This window comes from Anolis sagrei, chromosome 4, assembly GCF_037176765.1.
Source record: "Anolis sagrei isolate rAnoSag1 chromosome 4, rAnoSag1.mat, whole genome shotgun sequence".
In the NCBI taxonomy this organism is placed as follows: domain Eukaryota; kingdom Metazoa; phylum Chordata; class Lepidosauria; order Squamata; family Dactyloidae; genus Anolis; species Anolis sagrei.
This window is the reverse complement of record NC_090024.1, coordinates 131,095,866-131,117,079: the sequence shown is the minus strand read 5'-3', so window position 1 is coordinate 131,117,079 and position 21,214 is coordinate 131,095,866. Positions and strand designations below refer to the sequence as shown.

General features: G+C 41.2%; 1 protein-coding gene across 1 annotated transcript; it reads right to left on the bottom strand.

The window, feature by feature from the left end:
- Nucleotides 1-2,702: 2,702 nt before the first annotated feature.
- LOC137096951 (flavin-containing monooxygenase 1-like) lies at nucleotides 2,703-21,008 on the bottom strand. The gene is made up of 8 exons (XM_067467680.1): nucleotides 20,854-21,008; nucleotides 19,710-19,898; nucleotides 18,503-18,665; nucleotides 17,703-17,845; nucleotides 12,419-12,618; nucleotides 10,777-11,132; nucleotides 7,377-7,449; nucleotides 2,703-3,358 (listed from the first exon to the last, which is right to left on the bottom strand). Exons 1-8 carry the CDS (start codon nucleotides 20,983-20,985, stop codon nucleotides 3,016-3,018), a joined length of 1,599 nt encoding a protein of 532 aa, XP_067323781.1. The 5' UTR covers nucleotides 20,986-21,008; the 3' UTR covers nucleotides 2,703-3,015.
- Nucleotides 21,009-21,214: the final 206 nt, after the last annotated feature.

Below are 21,214 nucleotides of genomic sequence, written 5' to 3'. Positions count from 1 at the left end.
AATTGTGGGAGCTGAAGTCCAAAACACCTGGAGGAGCAGAGTTTGAGAAACACCGTTGTAGGATTTGTTTCAAAGTAAAAAATGGTGAAATCTTAGGGATAACTGATTGTGTGGAGAACAGGAGAAGTTCCAGCAGACTGGAAGAACGCCAATGTTGTCCTCATCTTTTTTTTTTTTTGGTTTTTGTATGTTTGTTTTACATTGATTTTTGATTTTTGTACTTCTTGATATTCTCTACATCCTGTCTATATATATATATATATATATATATATATATATATTTCTTCTTTTCTCTTTCTCATTTCTTTTTTCTTTTATGTATGAAAATTTCAATAAAGAATATTTAAAAAAAAAAGAAAGGGAAAAAAGAGGATGCCCAGTCAGGATGATATTAAAGTCAGAAAAGATTATAGAGCAGATAAACAGATATTATGTAAGCACTTAGAAAAGAATGCTGTGATCACTAAAAGTCAACAGCAGTTTCTCAAAAACAAAGTATGCCAAGCGAACCTAATCTCTTTTTTAAATGGAATGCACAGAGCACTTGGTAAATGAAGGAATGCTGTGGATGTAGCATATCTCAATTTCAGTAAGGCCCTTGACAAGAACCCCCCCCCCCCCCCCGATTTTCTCACAATGAAGCTAGTAAAATGTGGGCTAGAGAATGTTAGGTGGATTGAGAAGTGGCTAACTAGCCGAACCCAAAGGCTTGGCTCCCTTTCATCCTGAATAGAAGTGACCAGTGGAGTGCCACATGTTACACTAAGTCTTAACAGGATCAAGTATGTGTGTGTGTTGATTATTATGTGCAGCTGCTAATGTAGGTCAGCTAGTAAGTTCGGACCACACCCGGTGGGGTATAACTGTATGGGTTTTAGAATACAGTTTAGCTTTTCCTCTGAGGCGCCTTTGCTCAGGCATTTTGCTCAATCATTTCCACTGCTCTCTCATTTGGATGAAAATGAAGAAGGCTTATTCTGTATTGCTTACAAGAACTATGTAAGTTTGTTGCACTGTTTGTTTTTGTTTTAACTCTGCTGATAAGAGTAAAGTTTTCTGTTCTTTTTCCTCTTGCCTGTGTGCAATGTTATTGTGTCATTGGACCTGACTGAAACATGCTATGCGCAACACCACAGGGTTATACCCCGAATCCAGTGAAATTCAACATGTTTATCAATGACAAAGACAATGAAATAGAAAGCAAATTTGCTGATGACCCCAAATTGGGAAGGATAGCTAATACCCTAGAGGAGTGGTTCTCAAACTTTAGTCCTCCAAGTGTTTTGAACTTCAACTTCTAGAAATCCCAACAAGCTTACCAGCTGTTAGGAGCTGTGGGAGCTGAAGTCCAAAAGGCCTGGAGAACCAAAGGTTAAGAACCATTGCCCTAGAAGACAAGTTCAGAATTCAAAATGTTCAGATTAAAGAGCTGGGCCAAAATTAACAATGAATTTCAACAGGAGGAGTGTATAGTACAGATACAGGATGGCTTGAGAACAATAACGTGAAAGGTATTTAGGAATCTTAGTAGACCACAATTTGAACACATCAACAATACAGCAATGCTAAATAGTCCGACAAATTTAATTTGCTCTTTATTACTTGGAGAAATCATCAGGAAACTACTATAAAGAGTTGATGTGCACTTTCATCCTCAGTAGACAACACTGACACATTCAAAGTACAACATACAGATAAGAACATGTATAGGGACAATAAAGTAGAAATCCTTTGAACAAGTCTGAACCTCATCACACAGTGAAATGATGCCCTTTGCTTAATGGGGCATGGTTCATTTTGTAGCTAACCTGTAGGATCTATAGACAGTACCTTCTGTAAGACAAGTAGGAGTTGATTCTAATTCAGCTGATACACCAGCTGCACACCTTCCTAGATTTGGAGGACCTAAAGATAGTGCACATGCTGGAAACCTCAAGGTTGGACTTTACATGGGGCTACCTTTGTACAAATTTTGGCAACTCCAGCTAGCTCAAAATACGCCAGCCAGATTGATTACAGTGACATCCAGTAACATATACTAAAGTCATTCCACTGGCTACTAATTCGTTTCTGGGCAAAGTACAATGTGTTGGTTATGATCTTTAGAGCCCTACATGGTTTGGGTCCAGGTTATATAAAATATTGCCTCACAATACAATCCTCCCCTTCAGACACTGAAGTCCTCTGAGGAAGCATTTATTCCAACTAGACAGAACCCAACTGGTGACAGTCACCCAGAGGACCTTTACATCGCCCTCCCCAAGACTGTGGAATGACCTGCCAGAAGAGTTCCAACAGCTAAATGAGCTTTCAGAATTTAAAAACCATGTAAAGACCTATCTCTTCCAGCAGGTCTACCCAGCCAGTTTTAAGCATGAATTAAACTTGAGTCCTGAGTTTTAATCTCTGTTTTGTGCATTTTAAAATATAGGCTTACTTTTATTTGTTAGGGTTTTGTGCGGTTTTATGTTAGCATCATGTGTTTTATGTAGCCATTGAATATTTGTCATTGTTATGCTGGAATCCGTCCTAAGTCCCGTTGGAGAGATATACAAATAAAGTTGTTGTTGTTGTTGTTGTTGTTGTTGTTGTTGTTGTTGTTGTTATTATTATTATATTTATTATTATATATTTTATATAAATATGTTTTAATATTATATTTTATAGAAATACATTTTAATATGTGTAGTTATAGAATTTTTACAAAGCTTATGTGTTTTAACTATGCTGTAACCCATCTTGAGCCACAAGGGGAGGCAAGTAAGAAATAGAATTATTATTATTATCATAATCATCATCATTTGTCTTTAATTTCTCCATAAGCATCAGAGGGGCAGGTCATCAGCAGCTTGCCCTCTGTTAACTGATCATGAGTTTCCCATTCAAATAAGTGAATTAGCAGAATGTGATGTTTCCCATTGAAAGAAGTGGTTTAAAGACCATTCATATTCCATTTCATGAGATATACTGCATTTCCCTATTGTTTTTACTCTAATATCAGATAACTGCCCAGAACTAATTGAAACTGAAGTAAATACCAGCAAATACAGCAAAGAGGGCAAGCACTTTAAGCACAGATGTAGAGAAACTTGAAGTGTCTTCTACAACTCGGGTTCTTGTGGGCTTCAAGATTCGCTCCCACTGGGTCAGGATTGCATTTCTGGCCCCTTCCCACTTCCCTGGCCCAGTTAAACGGTATTGGTAGGCAGAGCATGGCCCAAAGAATATCTTTATGGCTATTTCTGGATCTTTGAGAAGCAGAGCTGGCACACTAGGTTTTACACCAATGAAGGAGGCCAGTTGATCCATGTAGACCATCCAATCTGTCTTCAGAACCTCGTCAAACGTGAAGCCAAACCTTAATGATAATGAAAAAGAAAATGAAATGAACAAAGGGGAAAGAGAAAAAGAAATAAATATGTCTAATAAGTAGGTGAAACAGAAGGAATGGCACTGAATGTTCTTTCCCTTATTCCCCCATCTACAGAACCGAAACTGCTATTATTGCACTATAAAATTGTTGTAAAGTGTTACTAAAATGTATATCGTTATGTTGAGTTTGCGTTATTAACTTGATTTAAAGCTTCGGCAGCACTTGAGAATATTATCGAGTCTGGAGTAATCTATGTTTGTTTGTTTTCATTTTTCCTTTTTGACAGTACTGATATTTAAACTGGGAAATGTAACTATGTTATGATAACACTTATCTGAAGTGTTGCTAAATTGAATACCTTCATGTGAAGAACTATAGAAGAAGACATTTATTACATATATTGAACTCAATATTTCATACTATATACCTACTTTCCTTTTCACTGAATGTTCTTTCCCTTATTCCCCCATCTACACTTCCTAATGGTAAGAACTGTTGGGATTAGGCTACCTCAGAAAGTGGTGGACTCTCCATCTATGAAGGGCCCAGCCTGGGAATGCGCGGCCCTGCCGTCTCCTCTCTGGACCAATCCTGACATAGATCCTACCCAGTCTCTTTCTCTGGCCAACACAAAACAAAAGAGGGGTGGTGAAAACTGGAACAATGGACCTGGTTGTATAAAAGGTGTTGTGAAGAGCACATGCTCTCTTGTGGTTGTAATTTTGGAGGAGAGGCTCGCAGGCGTTGTTTCTTGGCTAAGATAATATAAAATGCCTCTGTCCTATGTCTTTGCTTCACTGGGGAGATTTTTTTAAAATCTGCAACTTTGTTTATTGTTGGTATAAATGTTCACCAGGCCGTTCCCTCCCAATATATTGCAGTCTAAATTCCATATCAGTATTATTGCTTCCCTTGATCTAGACCAGTGGTTCTCAACCTGTGGGTCCCCAGATGTTTTGGCTTTCAGCTCCCCAAAATCCTAACAGCTGGTAAACTGGCTGGGATTTCTGGGGGTTGTAGGCCAAAACACCTGGGGGCCCACAGGTTGAGAACCACTGATCTAGACACTAGACTCCTGTTGATGCAACCTAGAATCACATTGCCTTTTTAGTTGCCAATTCACAGTGTTGATACCTGCTCGGCTTGTGGTCTACTAAGGTCCCTTATACACTTCCATATACAATCCATATTATCTGCTTTGAACTGGATTATACGGCAGTGTAGACTCATATAATCCAGTTCAAAACATATAATGTGGACAATGTGCTTTGATAATCTGGATTATATGGCAGTGTAGAAGGGGCCTAAGACTTAGATCCTTTTCACATATGTTGTTTTCAAGTCAGCTGTCATCCCATATCTATGCATTTATTTATTTATTTATTTATTTATTTAACAGTATTTATATTCCGCTCTTCTCACCCTGCAGGGGACTCAGGACTGATTACAATGTACATATACATGGCAAACATTCAATGCCATAGACACAAAACATATATACTGTAACTGTTGTCTTTATGTTCTTTGTTCTGTACACCGCCACGAGTCGCCTTCGGGCTGAGAGTGGCGGTTAACAAATGCAAATAATAAATAATAATAAATAAATAATAATAATATCGACAGACACACAGAAGCTATTTAACATTCCAGCTTTTTCATGAGGGTATTCTGGCCACCAGGGGAGCTGTCGTTTCACCGTCCATTTGTGACACTGATGAAGTACTTCCTCTTTCTTTGCATGCTTGCTGGAGATTTTTATGGTGTCGTAAATTAGCCTCCCCGCATAAGCGGTACCTAAATTTCTTACTTGACAGATGCAATTGTCTTTCAGGCTGCAAAGGTCGACAGCAAGCTACACAAATTGGTCAGTACTGATCTTAATGTAGCTGACTCCCAGCCAGTTGCACCACAGTCCCAGTCATTTGTATTGACTAAGTGTATTATCCTACATTTCTCCCTGTTGAAATTCACAACTATTATTTCCAGAACACAGAGTTCAAATGAGGGAGTGCTGTGCCAGAAGCTTCAACTTCCCTTTTCTTTCTTTGATTGTTTGCATGAATTCCTTTAGGGCATGCATTTTGCAATCTGGCAGCTTCCTCCAGGTTGCAATCATAGGGCCAGCAACCTGCCAGTAATCGTTAAGTTCTTTAGTTCCACCCCTTTTTCCAGGTTTGGAGGGGAAAAGATATCTTTAGCTCTGTTTTGTACAGCAAAGCCTTTCATATAGGATGTGTGAGCTTTTCCCACCTGTAGAAAACTTCATTTCTCACATCTTCTGGGGAAAACAGTTCTAAAAAGCCTTTGCTGGGGAATACAGTCTCACAGCTCTTGCTGGGGGAATATAGTGGTGGTCCATGCTCTTGTTACATCCCGAATAGACTACTGCAACGCTCTCTACGTGGGGTTGCCCTTGAAGACTGTTTGGAAACTTCAACTAGTCCAGCAAGCGGCAGCCAGACTGCTCACTGGAGCGACATACAGGGAGCACACCACCCCCCTGCTGTGCCAGCTCCACTGGCTGCCGGTTCAGTTCCGAGCACAATTCAAGGTGCTGGTTTTGACCTACAAAACCCTGTACAGTTCCGGTCCAGTGTATCTGTCCGAACGTATCTCCCGCTACGTCCCACCTCGGTGTCTGAGATCATCTGGGGAGGCTCTGCTCTCAACCCCACCACTGTCACAAGTGAGGCTGGTGGGGACGAGGAGCAGGGCTTTCGCAGTGGTGGCCCCTCACCTGTGGAACTCACTCCCGGGGGAAATCAGGACATCATCATCCCTCCTCTCCTTCAGGAGGAGGGTGAAGACGTGGCTTTGGGACCAGGCCTTTGGGCACTCTGGCAATTAAATAAAACATTCAGGTGAATAAGACCAACAGGACTGATGAAGTGGAACGAAAATTAGAACTATGAGTTAGCGAACGCTGACCATGTAGGAGGAGGTATTGGGTTTGTATTGTTTTATTGATTTTATTGATTTTATGGGTATAATACTTGAATCGTTGTTACTGTTTATAACCTGTGAATTGATGTAATTTTTGTTGATTGTTCTGTGATGTAGGCATCAAATTGTGCCTTTGTTTTTGTAAGCCGCCCTGAGTCCCCTTCGGGGTGAGAAGGGCGGGGTAAAAGAACCCCGGAATAAATAAAAATAAAATAAATAGTTCCACAGCTCAACAGCCAGCCTTGCTGGAAGGTAAAGGACTTCCTTCGTTTTGGAAAATCTACACAGAGGCTTTGTCTACTAAGGACCACTCGGGCTAGCCATAAAACAGATTGGAACCGGAGTAGGGGCCCCACGCCAGCAAAGCCTAAAAAACAGATTGCCCAGGGAAGGGTCAAAGGATTTCCCTTATAGAAGAAAGAAACAGTTCATGAAGCAAGTTGCCTGTCCATTGAAGCAAGTTGCCTGTCTGCAAGATTTTAAGAAAAAGACTGTGTACAGATCTAGGAATATGCAGGTAAAAGTAAAGCAAAAACAATGGGAAACTCTCAATTCTACCAGAAGATTTTCCTCTGCCTGAAGCCCCTTCTACACTGCCATATAATCCAGATTGCCGGAGCAGATAATCCACATTATCTGTTTTGAACTGGATTATCTACACTGTCATGTAATCTAGCTCAGAGCAGATAATCTTGATTTTATGTGGCAGTGTGGAAGGGGCCTGAATAACCCCCAATTTCCAGAGCATCTCCTTATTTCAAGTGTCACAAGTTGAGAATCAACACCATAAAAAATAACAGTATAAATTCTAAAATCCTAAATTTCACAGCAAATACAGCTGAGCCTGTTTCTGACCTTCCTAATGATTTCCTTAGTTATGGCATGATGTGAAGCGTCAAATAATGAGTAGCTGATCAAATGCTTTGGCACAAATGAGACTATTTTCTAAATATCTTCAAAACACTGAAAGCATAGAGTCAAAGTTGTATGGTTTCTTTATTATCGGCTGACAGCTCTAACCTAATTACTGAGGATTTGTCTTGGTTTTATAAAAACTTACCACTTTTTCTTGTTTTTGTTAATTTCATTGACCTCCTTCACCATTATGTTCACTGGAGGCAATTTACATAAGCCTAGAAGACAGGATAAATGTTTCAGGGAATCACAAAATGACAAATGAAAACCAAGCCAAACCCACGCACAAAGAACAAACAACTTTTAGAAGATGTCTTCAAAAAGAAGAACAGTTTTGTGCTGGTACAGCTGTACCAGAAGCTCCCACTTTATTTGCTTTGTATTAAGTGTTTGCTTGCAGCCCAAGGCTTGGGATTCTGCAGAAAGGTGGCTTCCTGTTAATGTTTGCAGTTATAGGGCAGGCCCCCTGTCCATCATCATTAAGTTTGGTTCCGCCCCCTGTTCAGGACAATTGAGAAGGGAAGGGAGCCATTTTCAGTCAGTCTCAGCAAGGAAAGTCAATGTACAGGACGTGTACAGACTTCTCCTGTACAAAGGCTTCAACCCTTAAGATCTCCCGGGGGAGAACAGTCTTAAGAGAAAAAGGATTCCCAAAGATTCCCAGGGAAACAGCCCTAAAGCTCTGAGGAATTTTGGAGGGAAAAACAGCTTTGAATATCTAAGAACTCCAGTTGAAGTGACTACAGGCCTACTGGTAGGTCCACTCGGTGCTTTGAGAAGCAATTCAACTTGGTAGTGACGCCCACATCAGTTAGGTTTAGGTTCACAGTCAGCCTGGGAGAAGTTTGGAAAGGGATTTTCCTTTAGAGTAAAGTAACAGTTAGAAGCCACCAGTAGCACAAAAGCCTGGAAGCATTTGTTTAACCTTTTGAAGACAAAAGAAGTTTCTGTTGATTGTTCACCAATAAAGACTTTGTTATATTTCACAAGCCCTCTAAAGACTATTTATGGTGAAAATCCTTAAGAATTTCTCTTCGGGCCCCCTGGCTTCCCGCTGGGCTAAAGTTGCACGTCCTGTTTTAAAAGCAATTCATTTCAAGCCCAGGACGTGACAGAACAAGTTTGCTCATATATAAATAAGGCTCAGTGGCTGTTTGCAGTGGTATTTTAAGTGCGAAAAAATATCTTGTCAGCCCAAATTGCACAAGATACCCAATTATGCAGCAAGGGAGCACAGTAAAGTTCAATCAGTTTTTTAGATATGCTGTGTTAAGCTTTCAGGCCTCCAAGATTTGGATGTTAACTCTATTGCTAGGAAGCATTAGCATACAATTTAAAGCAAATATAAAACAGAATTAAACATAAACAATATTTTTTAAAAAATCAGTTATTAGCCATTAAAACACATTCAGAGTTAGAAACCACAGTACCCCCTGACTTGATCTGAAAAACCTTCATTTTTTAAAGCCTGTCTGAAGAAAAAGGTTTTAGCCTGCCAATAATCAATCCACATTATTTGCTTTGAAGTGGATTATATGAGTCCATGCTGTCATATAATCCAATTCAAATCAGATAATCATGAAGTTGAGCATGCCCCACCTCCATTAAGAGGTAGTAACTTATAGTTCTGCAAAGGGCAAGGGCACCAGACTGCACAATAGGGGTTAAGTCTTGGTCAATTTGCCAAGACACTAACAACAACAAGGACCCCATGAGGCTTTTGCAGAGCAGATTGGTCCCTGGGCTCCAGCCCTTGGAAAGAGTTACAGTTTCCCAAGGACCAACCTCAACTCCAGTACTGCAGGGCTTCATGTTTTGGCACAGTGGAAATCATCAGACTCCTTTTAATGATTTTTGGACTTCCTGCCACACTTTGGACTCCTTTCCTTCATGAACTTGTTTTTCGCCCATGAATTTTCCCAAGACTGACCTATGAATTCATACTATACCATGATAAAGTCTTGTATCAATTGCCCTGTTGGGGGGAAGGAGAGAAGGGATACCTAGATATGATTTCCTTGTGTATGATCTCTATATTTCTATATTTCCCCTTGTGTTTCTGACCCATTCCTGACCCTTTGCCCCAGTCCCTTCCCTCAAGAAAATATGTGAAGAAGTCATCAAGCCCCAAGGGATAAAAGCAATTAGCGAACACAGAAATCCCTCACTGTAAGCATCTCTTGCATGGACAATAGAAAAAGAGTCATTTCCTGACTTCAGAGGCTGGCCATCAAGAAATTATTCATTTGGCAGAAATTTAATCACTTATCAGTAAGATAAGGAGGAAATCTTCCCCTCCGGTCCTGTTTACATCCCATTGATAACATCTTGCTTTCTTTGTTCTCCTGTCTCGCAGTCAAGGAAAAAAATGGGTTTTGCCACCACATGTTTATTTTCCCCATTCACAAAACAATAAGTTGGCTTGACTGGCAGGTCCCCCTTGGAACTCATTAAGCCTCATGATCATTTCCTAAGCCATAATCCACTCAAAAATGCATTGTATTCTCTTGTCCTGCCTCCCTCCCTCCTGATTCGCCAACTCGCCGAGGCAGCCGGAGCCTCCTGATTGGTCCAGGCACACCGCAGCAGCTCTGTGATTGGCCCTGGCACACAGGGTGCGGATGAGCCTCCTCCCAGCTGTTAGCGCTTCAACCAATCAGCTTCAAGTCTGGCGGAGGGAGGCGGGAGCGGGAGGTTTGAAACGCACAACTCTGTATTTTCTATAAAAAATTGTATTTATTGTGTAATATTTCATGCTCTGCTTAGCGAATGATTGCTGCTCTGCATCCTTTTCAGCTGAATTGCTAATAAACCTTGGTGGCACTTCTTTCAACTTGGTGAGACCTTTCATTGGGAAAAGTCAGGGATTGGGTGCTTCTCTCTGTATCGCCAGGGTAACGAACTCTTTGATGAGTCTGATTGGTCTCTGCCTCCTGGCAAAGACCCCTAAATTCTGGCTCGATGCCAATCTGAATTGTATATGGCAGTGCAGACAGAGCCCGAGAGGCTAGGCTGCCCCCCCCCCCCTTTCCAACTTTCTTTGCACTGGAAGATGAAGGCGTTCCTATTTAGCCAGGCTTTAAAATAAACTGAGAGTTTATTTTAGGCTTTCTCATCTTGCATATGTTTTAAACATGTGTTATTTTTAATTTATCTTTTGTTTTTGGAATTTAATGTGAGCTTTTAATTATTTTGGAAACCATCATAAGTCCCAGTCTGGGATAAAACCAGCAAAATAAATACATAAATAAAGCCTAAAAGTAGTATCTTCACTTTCAGGTGTTCTTATAGTATCAGAATAGAGATGGGTAAATAAATAATAAATAAATAAATGGGTATGAATGTAGACAACTGCCTAGTTTTAGTTATAATAATACCACTTGATACTCTTAAGACCCAGAATCATGATTTCTATATGCAATTATTATATTCATTCTTAAGAGCACTTTTCTAAGGTAGCAATGTCAACTATCAATCATGCCCACCGGTGTCACTTCCTAAATGTGCACTTAGACCTATGGAGTGCTGTGTCTCATCTTACATACCATTAAAGACACGAGTGACCCAGCGTGCCTGGATTTCCACTGGTGGTACGATTGGTCCAAATGGCCTGAAGTACCCGATAAGGGCAAGTGTTGGTTTCTCCAGCTGAGGAGGGAAGATGTATTTGTACAATGAAGCATGCTTATCCTCAACTTTGATGACAGACTCATCAATGAAAGGAAATGAAGCCTTGTATCCAGTGGCAAAGACAACAATATCCACATCTTCTGCCTCGGGAGTATTTGCAAATATCACAGCATTTTCTTTAAACGCCTTCACTTCAGGTCTAATAGTGATCTTCCCACTGAGGATGCAAGCAGGCAGCTCATCATTTATCACTGGCTCTCTCATCACAGATCTAAGAGGAAGGATTAAGAAATCTAGATTACTTTATTTATTGCCAGGTACTTCAATAAATACGCAGAGGGCATTTATCCTGGGATCTGATCCCAAATTATCTGTTTATCCCTGATTACCTGGCAGTGGGGACTCATATATTCCAGTTTAAAGTAGATAATCTAGGATCAGATCCTGGGATAAAAGGAAGCATGGAAGGGCCCTGAGGCCCTTTCTACACTGCTATGTAAAATCCAGATTATCTGCTTTGAACTGCATTATATGGCAGTGTAGACTCATGAAATGCAGTTCAAAGCAGATAATGTGGATTATCTGCTTTGATAATCTGGATTATATGGCAGTGTAGAAGGGGCCTGAGAGTTGGATTTCCGAAAGCATAAACATTCCTTAGGCCAGCCCATCCTTTGTTTTATGCAAACACATTTTATTGAACTGAATCTATGGTGAATGCTCAGATTCTATTCTTTTTCAACTATAATTTATATACTTCCATCTTTTACAAGAATGTATTGTAAATTCTACATTTCTACTTGTTGCCTTTGCGCTATGCTACTCTGCTGCTGGATATGCATGCCCAGTGTGGAACATATCTCACTACACTTAAACAGTGGGTGTGGCTCTTAATGAGACATGTTGCATTATCACAGGATGTCTGCGCCCTACACCATTGGAGAAATTACACTGTTTAGCCAGTATTGCACGACCTGACATCCGCCGGGAAGTAGCAGCCAATAATGAAAGGACCAAGGTAGTGACATCTCCGGCCCATCCTCTGTTCAGATATCAGTCAGCATGCCAATGCCTTAAATCAAGAAATAGTTTTCTAAGATCTACAGAGATACTTGCAGGAACACCTCAGCAAGCGAGAATCCAAAAGTAGCAGGCTCAAACCCAGAACCTCAATCAGTGGCTGATACCAGATGAGAAACTCCCCCTGGGCACACAGAAGACTTGAAAGGCGCTGAACAGCCTGTGCTCTGGCACCATGAGATGCAGAGCCAACCTTAAGAAATGAGACCACAAAGTAGCATCCACAACATGTGAGTGTGGAGAAGAGCAAACCACAGACCACCTATTACAATGCAGTCTGAGCCCTGCCAGTTGCACAATGAAGGACCTTCTTATAGCAACACCAGAGGCACTCCAAGTGGCCAGCTACTGGTCAAAAAACATTTAATATGATGCCAGGTTTTTTAAAACTTTGTGTTTTTTAAATAGAAAGTTTTATCACTCCTGATATGATAAATAAATAACTTGTTGTTTTATGTGATAATTTATGCTAAGTACCTATCTTCTGGAATGATTCCATAGTTGGCATGATCAAACCACTGGCTCATTCGGTTTGCAACCAGCCATGTTGTGATACGACCAGGAAGACTATTTCGGACTATGTTCATAAAACGAGTAAGGAACACCATGTCCCATGGGTAGCCATTGTCAAAAACACGGCTTAGTGTCCAAGCACCTCTACTTGTGCTAATCATCACCTAAAAAAAGGAAGACAATCAAACACAGCAACAACCTGTTAGGAATCATTCTATACATTGTTATTCTATCATTCCATGGACATTAATGATTTCATTAGTTATGTAAGCCAACTTTTAAAATAAGAAATTCAATTTTCTGCATGGAGATGATAGTCTATATTGTCTCTCTCAATCTCTCTTTCAAAACATACAAATGTAAGATACATATTCTGGTCTGTCCCAAAATTTAATTCAATGTGTGTACTTTGATCCTAAAGAATTTGGAACCAAAGTAACTAAAGAATTGCCTAGCACTGCAAGTACATACTGGTATACTAACATGAATCTGAAAATCAGTAGTCCCTCAGCTGCAGTTCACTAAATTCCGTCACCCCTGACCATTAGCCGTGCTGCCTGGGATTTATAGGAGCTTGGGCCCTACAACATTTAGAAGGTCACAATTTCCCCACCAGTGACTTTTGGCCAGCCTTCCTTCACACCCTTTCTAAGGCACCATCTCCACTGGCATGTAAATGCAGATTATCCCAAACATCCTCTCCAACCCATTACAAATGAGGGTCTCTGGTATATAGGCAAATGAAATGAGAAGGATGATGACTAAAGCACAGATGGCAGAAAACTATACTTTTATGTGACACGGTATAGAGGGCACATTTGCTCCTATAAGGTGGCAAAGAAGAAAGCTCCTATAAGCTTTCTTCTTTGCACACTTTGCACCTGTAGATTCACATCTTGCTGTCAGGGGCAGCTGAAGCAATAGGCAAGATACGCATTTGCTTATAGCTCTAATCCTCGAGGGGTGCTCTTGTGGGACCCCCGGGTGCACTCCTTCAAGGCAACAAGAAAGCTGCTTTGGCTCGCTTTCTGCCTCCCTCCCTGTTGCCTTTCCTCTGGATCAAAGGCATCCTCCTTCCCCGCTCCCTCCACCTTTGATCTCCAGGGCAGGTGCGCCATTTTAGGTGAACAGCGGCTCAGCAAGCGAGGCTTCCTCCTTCTCTTCCTCCTCCTCTGCTTGGCTGCTTTGAGAGACAACAAGAGGCAGGAAGTGAGGAGGAGAAGGAGGCAGCGGCGAGAGGAGAGCAGGGAGATGTGGCCTGCAGACGCAGCTCTGCTGGCTTCCTAGCGATCAAGACAAGCGTTTCCTTTTTCTGAATCGGAGAAGAAAGCAAGGCCCTGCCACAGCTCCTTGTAGGCATCTTCACCACCTGCCCCCACCTACACTGACTGCTTAATGCCGTTGATGAAAGCCAGTTTCAAACTGCACGGCCACAGACAACAACAAACACCCACAAAAGCAAACACGTGAAAGAAAGAAAGCAGCCCTGTTTGTGTCGTCACCATCCGGGCCTCAAAGTGGTTCCAGCACTGTATAGTCAAAGGCTTTCATGGCCGGAATAGCTGGGTTGTTGTGTGTTTTCTGGGCTGTGTGGCCATGTTCCAGAAGCATACTCTCCTTATGTTTCGCCTGTATCTATGGCAGACATCCTTGGAATTTGTAAGGTTAAACATCTGGGTGTCCCCTGGGCAACGTCTTTGCAGGCGGCCAATTCTCTCACACCAGAAGCGACTTGTAGTTTCTCAAGTCACTCCACACATGAAAAAAATTATAGCAATTTCATGATTCAGGCTTTCAAAAACAAAAAGAAATGGAAAACAGTCAGCTTTGGAATAACAAGGGCTGAAAATGTGTCTTGCCAAGGTTACTATATGAACATAATGTTGCAAGTAAACTTCTGGTTTGTAAGGTAACTCTTTTATTCACCTCTACCTTCTACCTTTTATTTTTCAGTGATTGGTTGGGAGGGGGGCAAAAATACTGTATGCTTACACTTGAAAATTACCTAGGGACGGCCCTGCCTGCTGTTGAGAGTGGTGAAAGGATTAACCCAGGTGACCTCCCCTCTGAACCTATTGCTAGAACCTTCAGTAGCCCTTTGAACATTACTCTGACTGGTTCTTTCAAATCAGTTGTAAGTGGAAAAAAATGGAATGATATTGGAAAGAAGATGGGGGAGAATTAAATCAATTAACGTTCCCAATTTGAATAATTAGAATGGAAACGACTAAAATTAAGAAAATGTAATAAAGTGGAGTCTCACTTATCCAACATAAACGGGCCAGCAGAACGTTGAATAAGTGCAAGTGTTGAATAATAAGGAGAGATTAAGGAAAAGCCTATTAAACGTCAAATTATGTTATGACTTTACAAATTAAGCACCAAAACATCAAATTTTAAAATAAACTGACAGAAAAAGCATAAGATGGCAACGTTATGTAGTAATTACTGTATTTACTAATTTAGCACCAAAACATCACAATGTATTGAAAAGCTGGGAATCCAGGCAGGAGGCAGACTGCTTTGGATAATACAGAACGTTGCATGAGCGTAAGTTGGATATTGTACAACAACCCTAATGCAACTCAATTCAAGTACCCCTATTAGGTCTCTGTTTGGAAAGCATGCATAAACATACGTAAATAATAAGTTCAGCGAATTGAAGGATGAAACTGAATTGGAAATCCTTTGATTGTCTCAGAAGTTCATTTGGTGGCTCTCCCAGACTTCTATAGACTGGAGGCTACCCAGGGAGTTCATTTCTAGTTTCATTCCATCAATTTTTAACATAATTGTTTCAACTCTAAATTTGTTTCATTTCTAGTCCAGATAACATTCTGACATATGTTTACGTAAGCACATTTCATCTGCAAACATTTTGACTTCAAGGTTTTTAACATTCTATTATACATATTATTGTTTGGATTTTTTACTTTGCAAACAGCATCGCAAAAATACCCAGAATGCAAATATTAGCAAATAGGTGCATTCTGATCCATGTATAGTTTTGCCCTGAGAATTTGAGATGGTTGGGTAAAATATGACCACATTTCTCCCATTCCTCCTTTCCATTACTCCCATACTTTCTCTAAAGCAGTGGTTCCTAACCTGTGATCCGTGGACCACCAGTGGTCCCCAAGATCTAAAATATGGTCCATGGCCTCACTGTTCTACATCATTGCAATGAGAGCAGCTGGTCTCGTGAAACCCTCTTACAGTGCTGAAGCAACAGGGATATTGTGAGGAGAGAGGCTGACTACCCACAAAAGGTGTGACAACAAGCCTCCTTCTCTTCCTTCTCCTTCCCCCTGAGCGGAACCATTCCATGTGGTGTCTGAAAGTGGGGGGTGCCTGGGGATATTTGGGGAGCTGATCCAGAAAAATTGCATTGGATAGATCACCTCAACTCTACGTTATCAAGTATGGTTTTCTATGGGTGAGCAGATGGCAACTACTGGATGGTATATGTTCTGTATCAGAAACTAGAGCTGTTGTAGTCTATCCAATGCAATTTTTCTGAATCAGCACCCAAAACCAGATCTAAAGTTGATCAAAAACAAATTCATAACCCTTTTGATACTAATGTTGAAGAGTAGTCCTTGGTCAAAAAGGTCCCTGGTCAAGTGGTCCCTGGTCAAAAAACAATTGGGAACCACTGCTAAAGGGATGCTGCCACGCCACATGTTTTTGGGAAAGGTGACTAAATTTAAGCTGCAATATCTCAACTGAGAAGTACCGAGAGTGCCTTGGAATGCGAGAAGATCCAACCAGTCCATACCTCAGGAAATAAATCCTGACTGTTCATTGGAGGGAAGGATATTAGAGGCAAAGATGAGAAGACAGGAAAGCTTAGAGAAGACAATGACGCTGGAAGAAATGGAAGGAAAAAGGAAGAGGGGCCAACCAAGGGCAAGATGGATGGATGGTATCCTTGAAGTGACTGGCTTGACTCTGAAGGAGCTGGTGGTGGTGACGGCCAACAGGGAGTCCAGGCGTGGGCTGGTCCAGGAGATCATGAAGAGTCGGAAGCGACTGAACGAATAAACAACAATCTCAAGTCCCCTTCCTGGCCGAACTCAAGCTACTATCCCTAACTTTCTTCTTATGTCTAGTTAAAATAGCTGTTGTTGTTGTTCATTCGTTCAGTCGTCTCCAACTCTTCGTGACCTCATGGACCAGCCCACGCCAGAGCTCCCTGTTGGCCGCCACCACTCCCAGCTCCTTCAAGGTCAGTCCAGTCACTTCAAGGATGCCATCCATCCGTCTTGCCCTTGGTCGGCCCCTCTTCCTTTTACTTTCCACTTTCCCCACCATAATTGTCTTCTCTAAGCTTTGCTGTCTCCTCATGATGTGGCCAAAGTACTTCAACTTTGTCTCTAGTATCCTTCCCTCCAATGAGCAGTCGGGCTTTATTTCCTGGAGGATGGACTGGTTGGATCTTCTCGCAGTCCAAGGCACTCTCAGAACTTTCCTCCAGCAACATAGCTCAAAAGCATCGATCTTCCTTCGCTCAGCCTTCCCTAAGGTCCAGCTCTCACATCCGTAGGTTACTACAGGGAATACCATTGCTTTGACTAGGCGGATCTTTGTTGCCAGTGTGATGTCTCTACTCTTCACTATTTTATCGAGACTGGACATTGCTCTCCTCCCAAGAAGTAAGTGTCTTCTGATTTCCTGGCCACAATCTGCATCTGCAGTAATCTTTGCGCCTAGAAATACAAAGTCTGTCACGGCCTCCACATTTTCTCCCTCTATTTCCCAGTTGTCAATCATTCTTGTTGCCATAATCTTGGTTTTTTTATGCTTAGCTGCAACCCAGCTTTTGCACTTTCTTCTTTCACCTTGATTATTAAAATATTTAATTATTAAAATTATTATTAAAATTATTAAAATAGTTAGAATACATGAAAAGGGAAAGTATCTGAAGGCCTTTTCTTGAAGTGTCCTTTTACATTCTAACAATGCCATTTCCACACTTGTGGACTTTTTCAAAGATTCTTGTTGCATTAATTGGCTCCCTGAAATATTAATAGCAGCTAACAGCAGAGGCAGTTTATTTCTCCCATTCTTTAATTTTTATTATATTTGGTAGAAGCACTCCATGTTTTCTAAACTGGCTTAGGCACATTTTAATTTCAGTTGCATCAACATGACAATTTGGTTTTCTTGTGGTTGTTCACATTAGTCAATATGCCAGCAATCCATAATTAGTGAACACATATCTTGTGTTTAAAATGAGAAATGTTACCTTTTTTGCTGTATGTGTTGCTGCCACTGCAATATCAGCTCCTGAATTCCCCATGCCAATCACAAGCACTCTTTTATCCCGGAATACTTCTGCGTTTTTATAGTGTCGGCTATGAAAATACATGCCATTAAATTTTTCTATACCTGTGTGGAAGTAAAAACATGTCACAGTGAGCTTCCAAATGGCATCTAAAAGAGCAGTAGTCCAATTCTATAGAATACTTTTTCCTTGGAAATTTCAGTCAATGAAGTGAGGTCTACTCCTAAGTGAATTGTAGTTTTAGTGATTTTCTAGTGTCTGTTTGGATCATGATGCCTACATCCTGAAGTAGGCTAAGGTTAAGGGAAGGGTTTAGGATATAATAAGTCAGTTTAAATGATAACACAAAAGTAATTGTTATATTTATTTCAAGAATTATATGGATTTACATAATAAAATGTACAGTAATATCAAAAATTATCTCAAATTTAGCTTTGTTGGCACAGTTTTTTCAACAATTTCAGTAAAATCAACTTGCTTAGCTAAATAATTTTCAGTGCATACATTTGCTAGATGATCAAGTCACTCAACTAGGTGTGTTTTTTGGGATGCTTTCGATGAATTTGTCAGCCTGCTGAATGATCTTTTACTTAAGAAACAGTAACTGGTACTGTACAGTGAACTTTCTATTTCATCACATTGATTAAATTCCACTGGGTCAAACACTTTGGAAGTGGTAACCCACTGTGTTCATCACATTAGGTTGGGTTCAAGTGTAGGGTAGAGCAAATAAACAGAAAGACATTAAAAAAGAACTTTACCAGGAAAAGAAGTGAGTGGCATCCTAGGGTAAGTAAGGAAACCAATGCAAACCATCACAGCATCAAAGATGGCTGATTTCTGCTCCCCTTCTGTCTCTGTGATAACATCCCATTGGCCAGTGGCAGAGAAGTCAGGACACTTCCTAATATTGATCACTTTAGTCTGAAACATTTACATAAAATAATCATGATTAACAATCTGGAAAGGAGTATGCTCAGCTGGATAAAGAAATATGGCTTCCTTCAATCATTAATGTCTTTCCAACTAGAAATATGCATGATCATCTGAGTAGGCAAGCCATTCTCAGTTGTATTCCTGGAATCGTTTCTCTCTCTGGAGTGCAATAATACAGGGTCTCTATATCAGTATTTCTCACCCTGGGGGTTGGGACCCCTGGGATGGGGTCTCGAGGGGGGTTCAGAGAGGTCACCAAAGACCAACAGAAAACATATGTCCTTCTCTTCCTTTTTGGAAACAGAGGGCGAATTCTTCCACCAAAAGCCCTCCTCCTGCTGTGATTGGCCAACCTCTCAGCCAAGGGGAGAGCTGTTTCTGAGACTCCAAGTGGGGAGGGGAGAGCAGGAATGCTCAGCACATGGCAACATGGTGTGCATGTGCGGGTGAGGGAGAGCATGAGAGGCGGGAGGGTGACTCTCACCAGTGAGCCCCTTCCAGACATGGGGGGGGGGGTGGCCTAATTCTATCACTGCTGGGGTTCAGAATGCTCTTTGATTGTAGGTGAAATATAAATCCCAGCAACTACAACTTCCAAATGTCAAGGTCTATTTTCCCCAAATTCCACCAGTGTTCACATTTGGCCATATTGAGGATTCATGCCAAGTTTGGTCCAGATCCATCGTTGTTTGAGTCCACAGTGCTCTCTGAAAGAAGGTGAACTACAACACCAAAACTTAAGGTCAATGTCCACCAAAACTTTCCAGTATTTTCTGTTGGTCATCGGAGTCTTGTGTGCCAAGTTTGGTTCAATTCCATCATTTGTGGAGTTCAGAATGCTCTTTGATTGTAGATGAACTATAAATCCCAGCAACCATAACTCACAAATGACAAAATCAATCCCCCCAATTCCACAACATGAGGAAATGTACTAAGTGGTCACAGCATTAGGAAGGTTGAGAGAAACTGCTCTAGACAGAAATATTTAAAAAGGTAAAATATGCTTTTCTGCTGTCAATTTGTAAAGCTTACTTTGAATTGAATGTGTCTCCGTAGATCAAAATGCTTTATATACATCTTCAAATATTCCAGAAGCCTGGCATTGGGCAAAAAGACAGGAAAATCTTCTGGGTATGGAAAGTCTGAAAAGGCTAACATCTCTTTACAGGAGTTACTGACCAATGATTTGTAGATGCTGGGCCTTCCTTCTTCAACATTTTCCTATGCATAGAGTAGCACAAGTAAGTTTATCATGGTTTATAGTATTGTCTTTTAAAGTGATTATGTTGTCGAACACAGACACCCCCCCCCCCCAGTCAAAATATTAAGTTAATAAACTTGGCACAGCAGCAGAGAGTTCTGCAGGTAGCAGAAGCCCAGAGCTCCATGAATTGGCGCTGAGGACGTTCCGTGGGCTGGAGGAGCCTAGCAGCAGCTACCAGAACCCAGGATACTTTTAAAAACCACTTTTTTTCCTTTTTGATAGTTATATTGTTCCCAACCCCAAATAAACATGCACCCACAGTGTGTTATCCTTTATATCTGTCTCTTCATGTCTCCCTTTGCCTCTTGTCTGCAGCTGGCCGGTGGCCACTTGGGTTACCTGGCCCTCGAGGCTCCCACAGCCCTCCACACCCCCCAAAATGGGGCTTTTTCTCTCCCTCTCTCCCATACTAACCTCCATTTTGTCTCCCTGAACACCTTCACCAACCCCCACCCCTGTGGGTGCCCGGTTCCCTTGATGGGAGCCCCAGTATCCACGGATCTCAATTTTTCCCTTTTAATGTGTATATTTTATATCTCCATGTATTAAAACATATCTGAAGAAGCGTGCCACCGATCACAACATTCTAGTGACCTTTTGACAGCACCCCATGCCCCAGGAAGTCCATCCAGGTGACTTCCTGTGCATCATTTACAGAAGAAAGATTCAATCACCCATCACTTTTGGGCCAGTCCATTCCTACTGGTCCCATAGACTCCAGATGTGCAAACAACAACAGGATCCAGGGTACAGACCACGACCAAAAAAATTTGCTAGTTTTGAATAATGCAAGTTTCCAAAGGCAACATCTATAGCTTTTGGGCTCGTAGCATCTACAATACACCAATTTAATTATATAGCATAAAATACAAAAAGGTTAAGAAATATATTGTATCAGATGCCACAACTTACCTTGAATTGCCAAAGTCCCCCGATGTCATCACTTCCCTCAAAGCAGGTAGGCTCCAGTCCTTCATCCAAGCAGCATTTGAGGGAAACTAATCCGCTTATACCTGCTCCAACTATAGCTACTTTTTTGGGCATGATGTCTTGAAACACAGAAAAAGAAAAATACACCCTGAGAATATTCAACCCTTTATGTGAGCTGGCCAGATCTTTTTTATATATATATTAAAGGAGAGTAAGTGTAAGCGATTCTCAAATGTCTGCCTTCCACATCCCAAGTACGAGGGAAGCTCTTTAAGAGGAAAATTCCTGGAACACAATTATGTATGCTTTACCTGTGCTACTGCATACCTTACCCTCATCATGT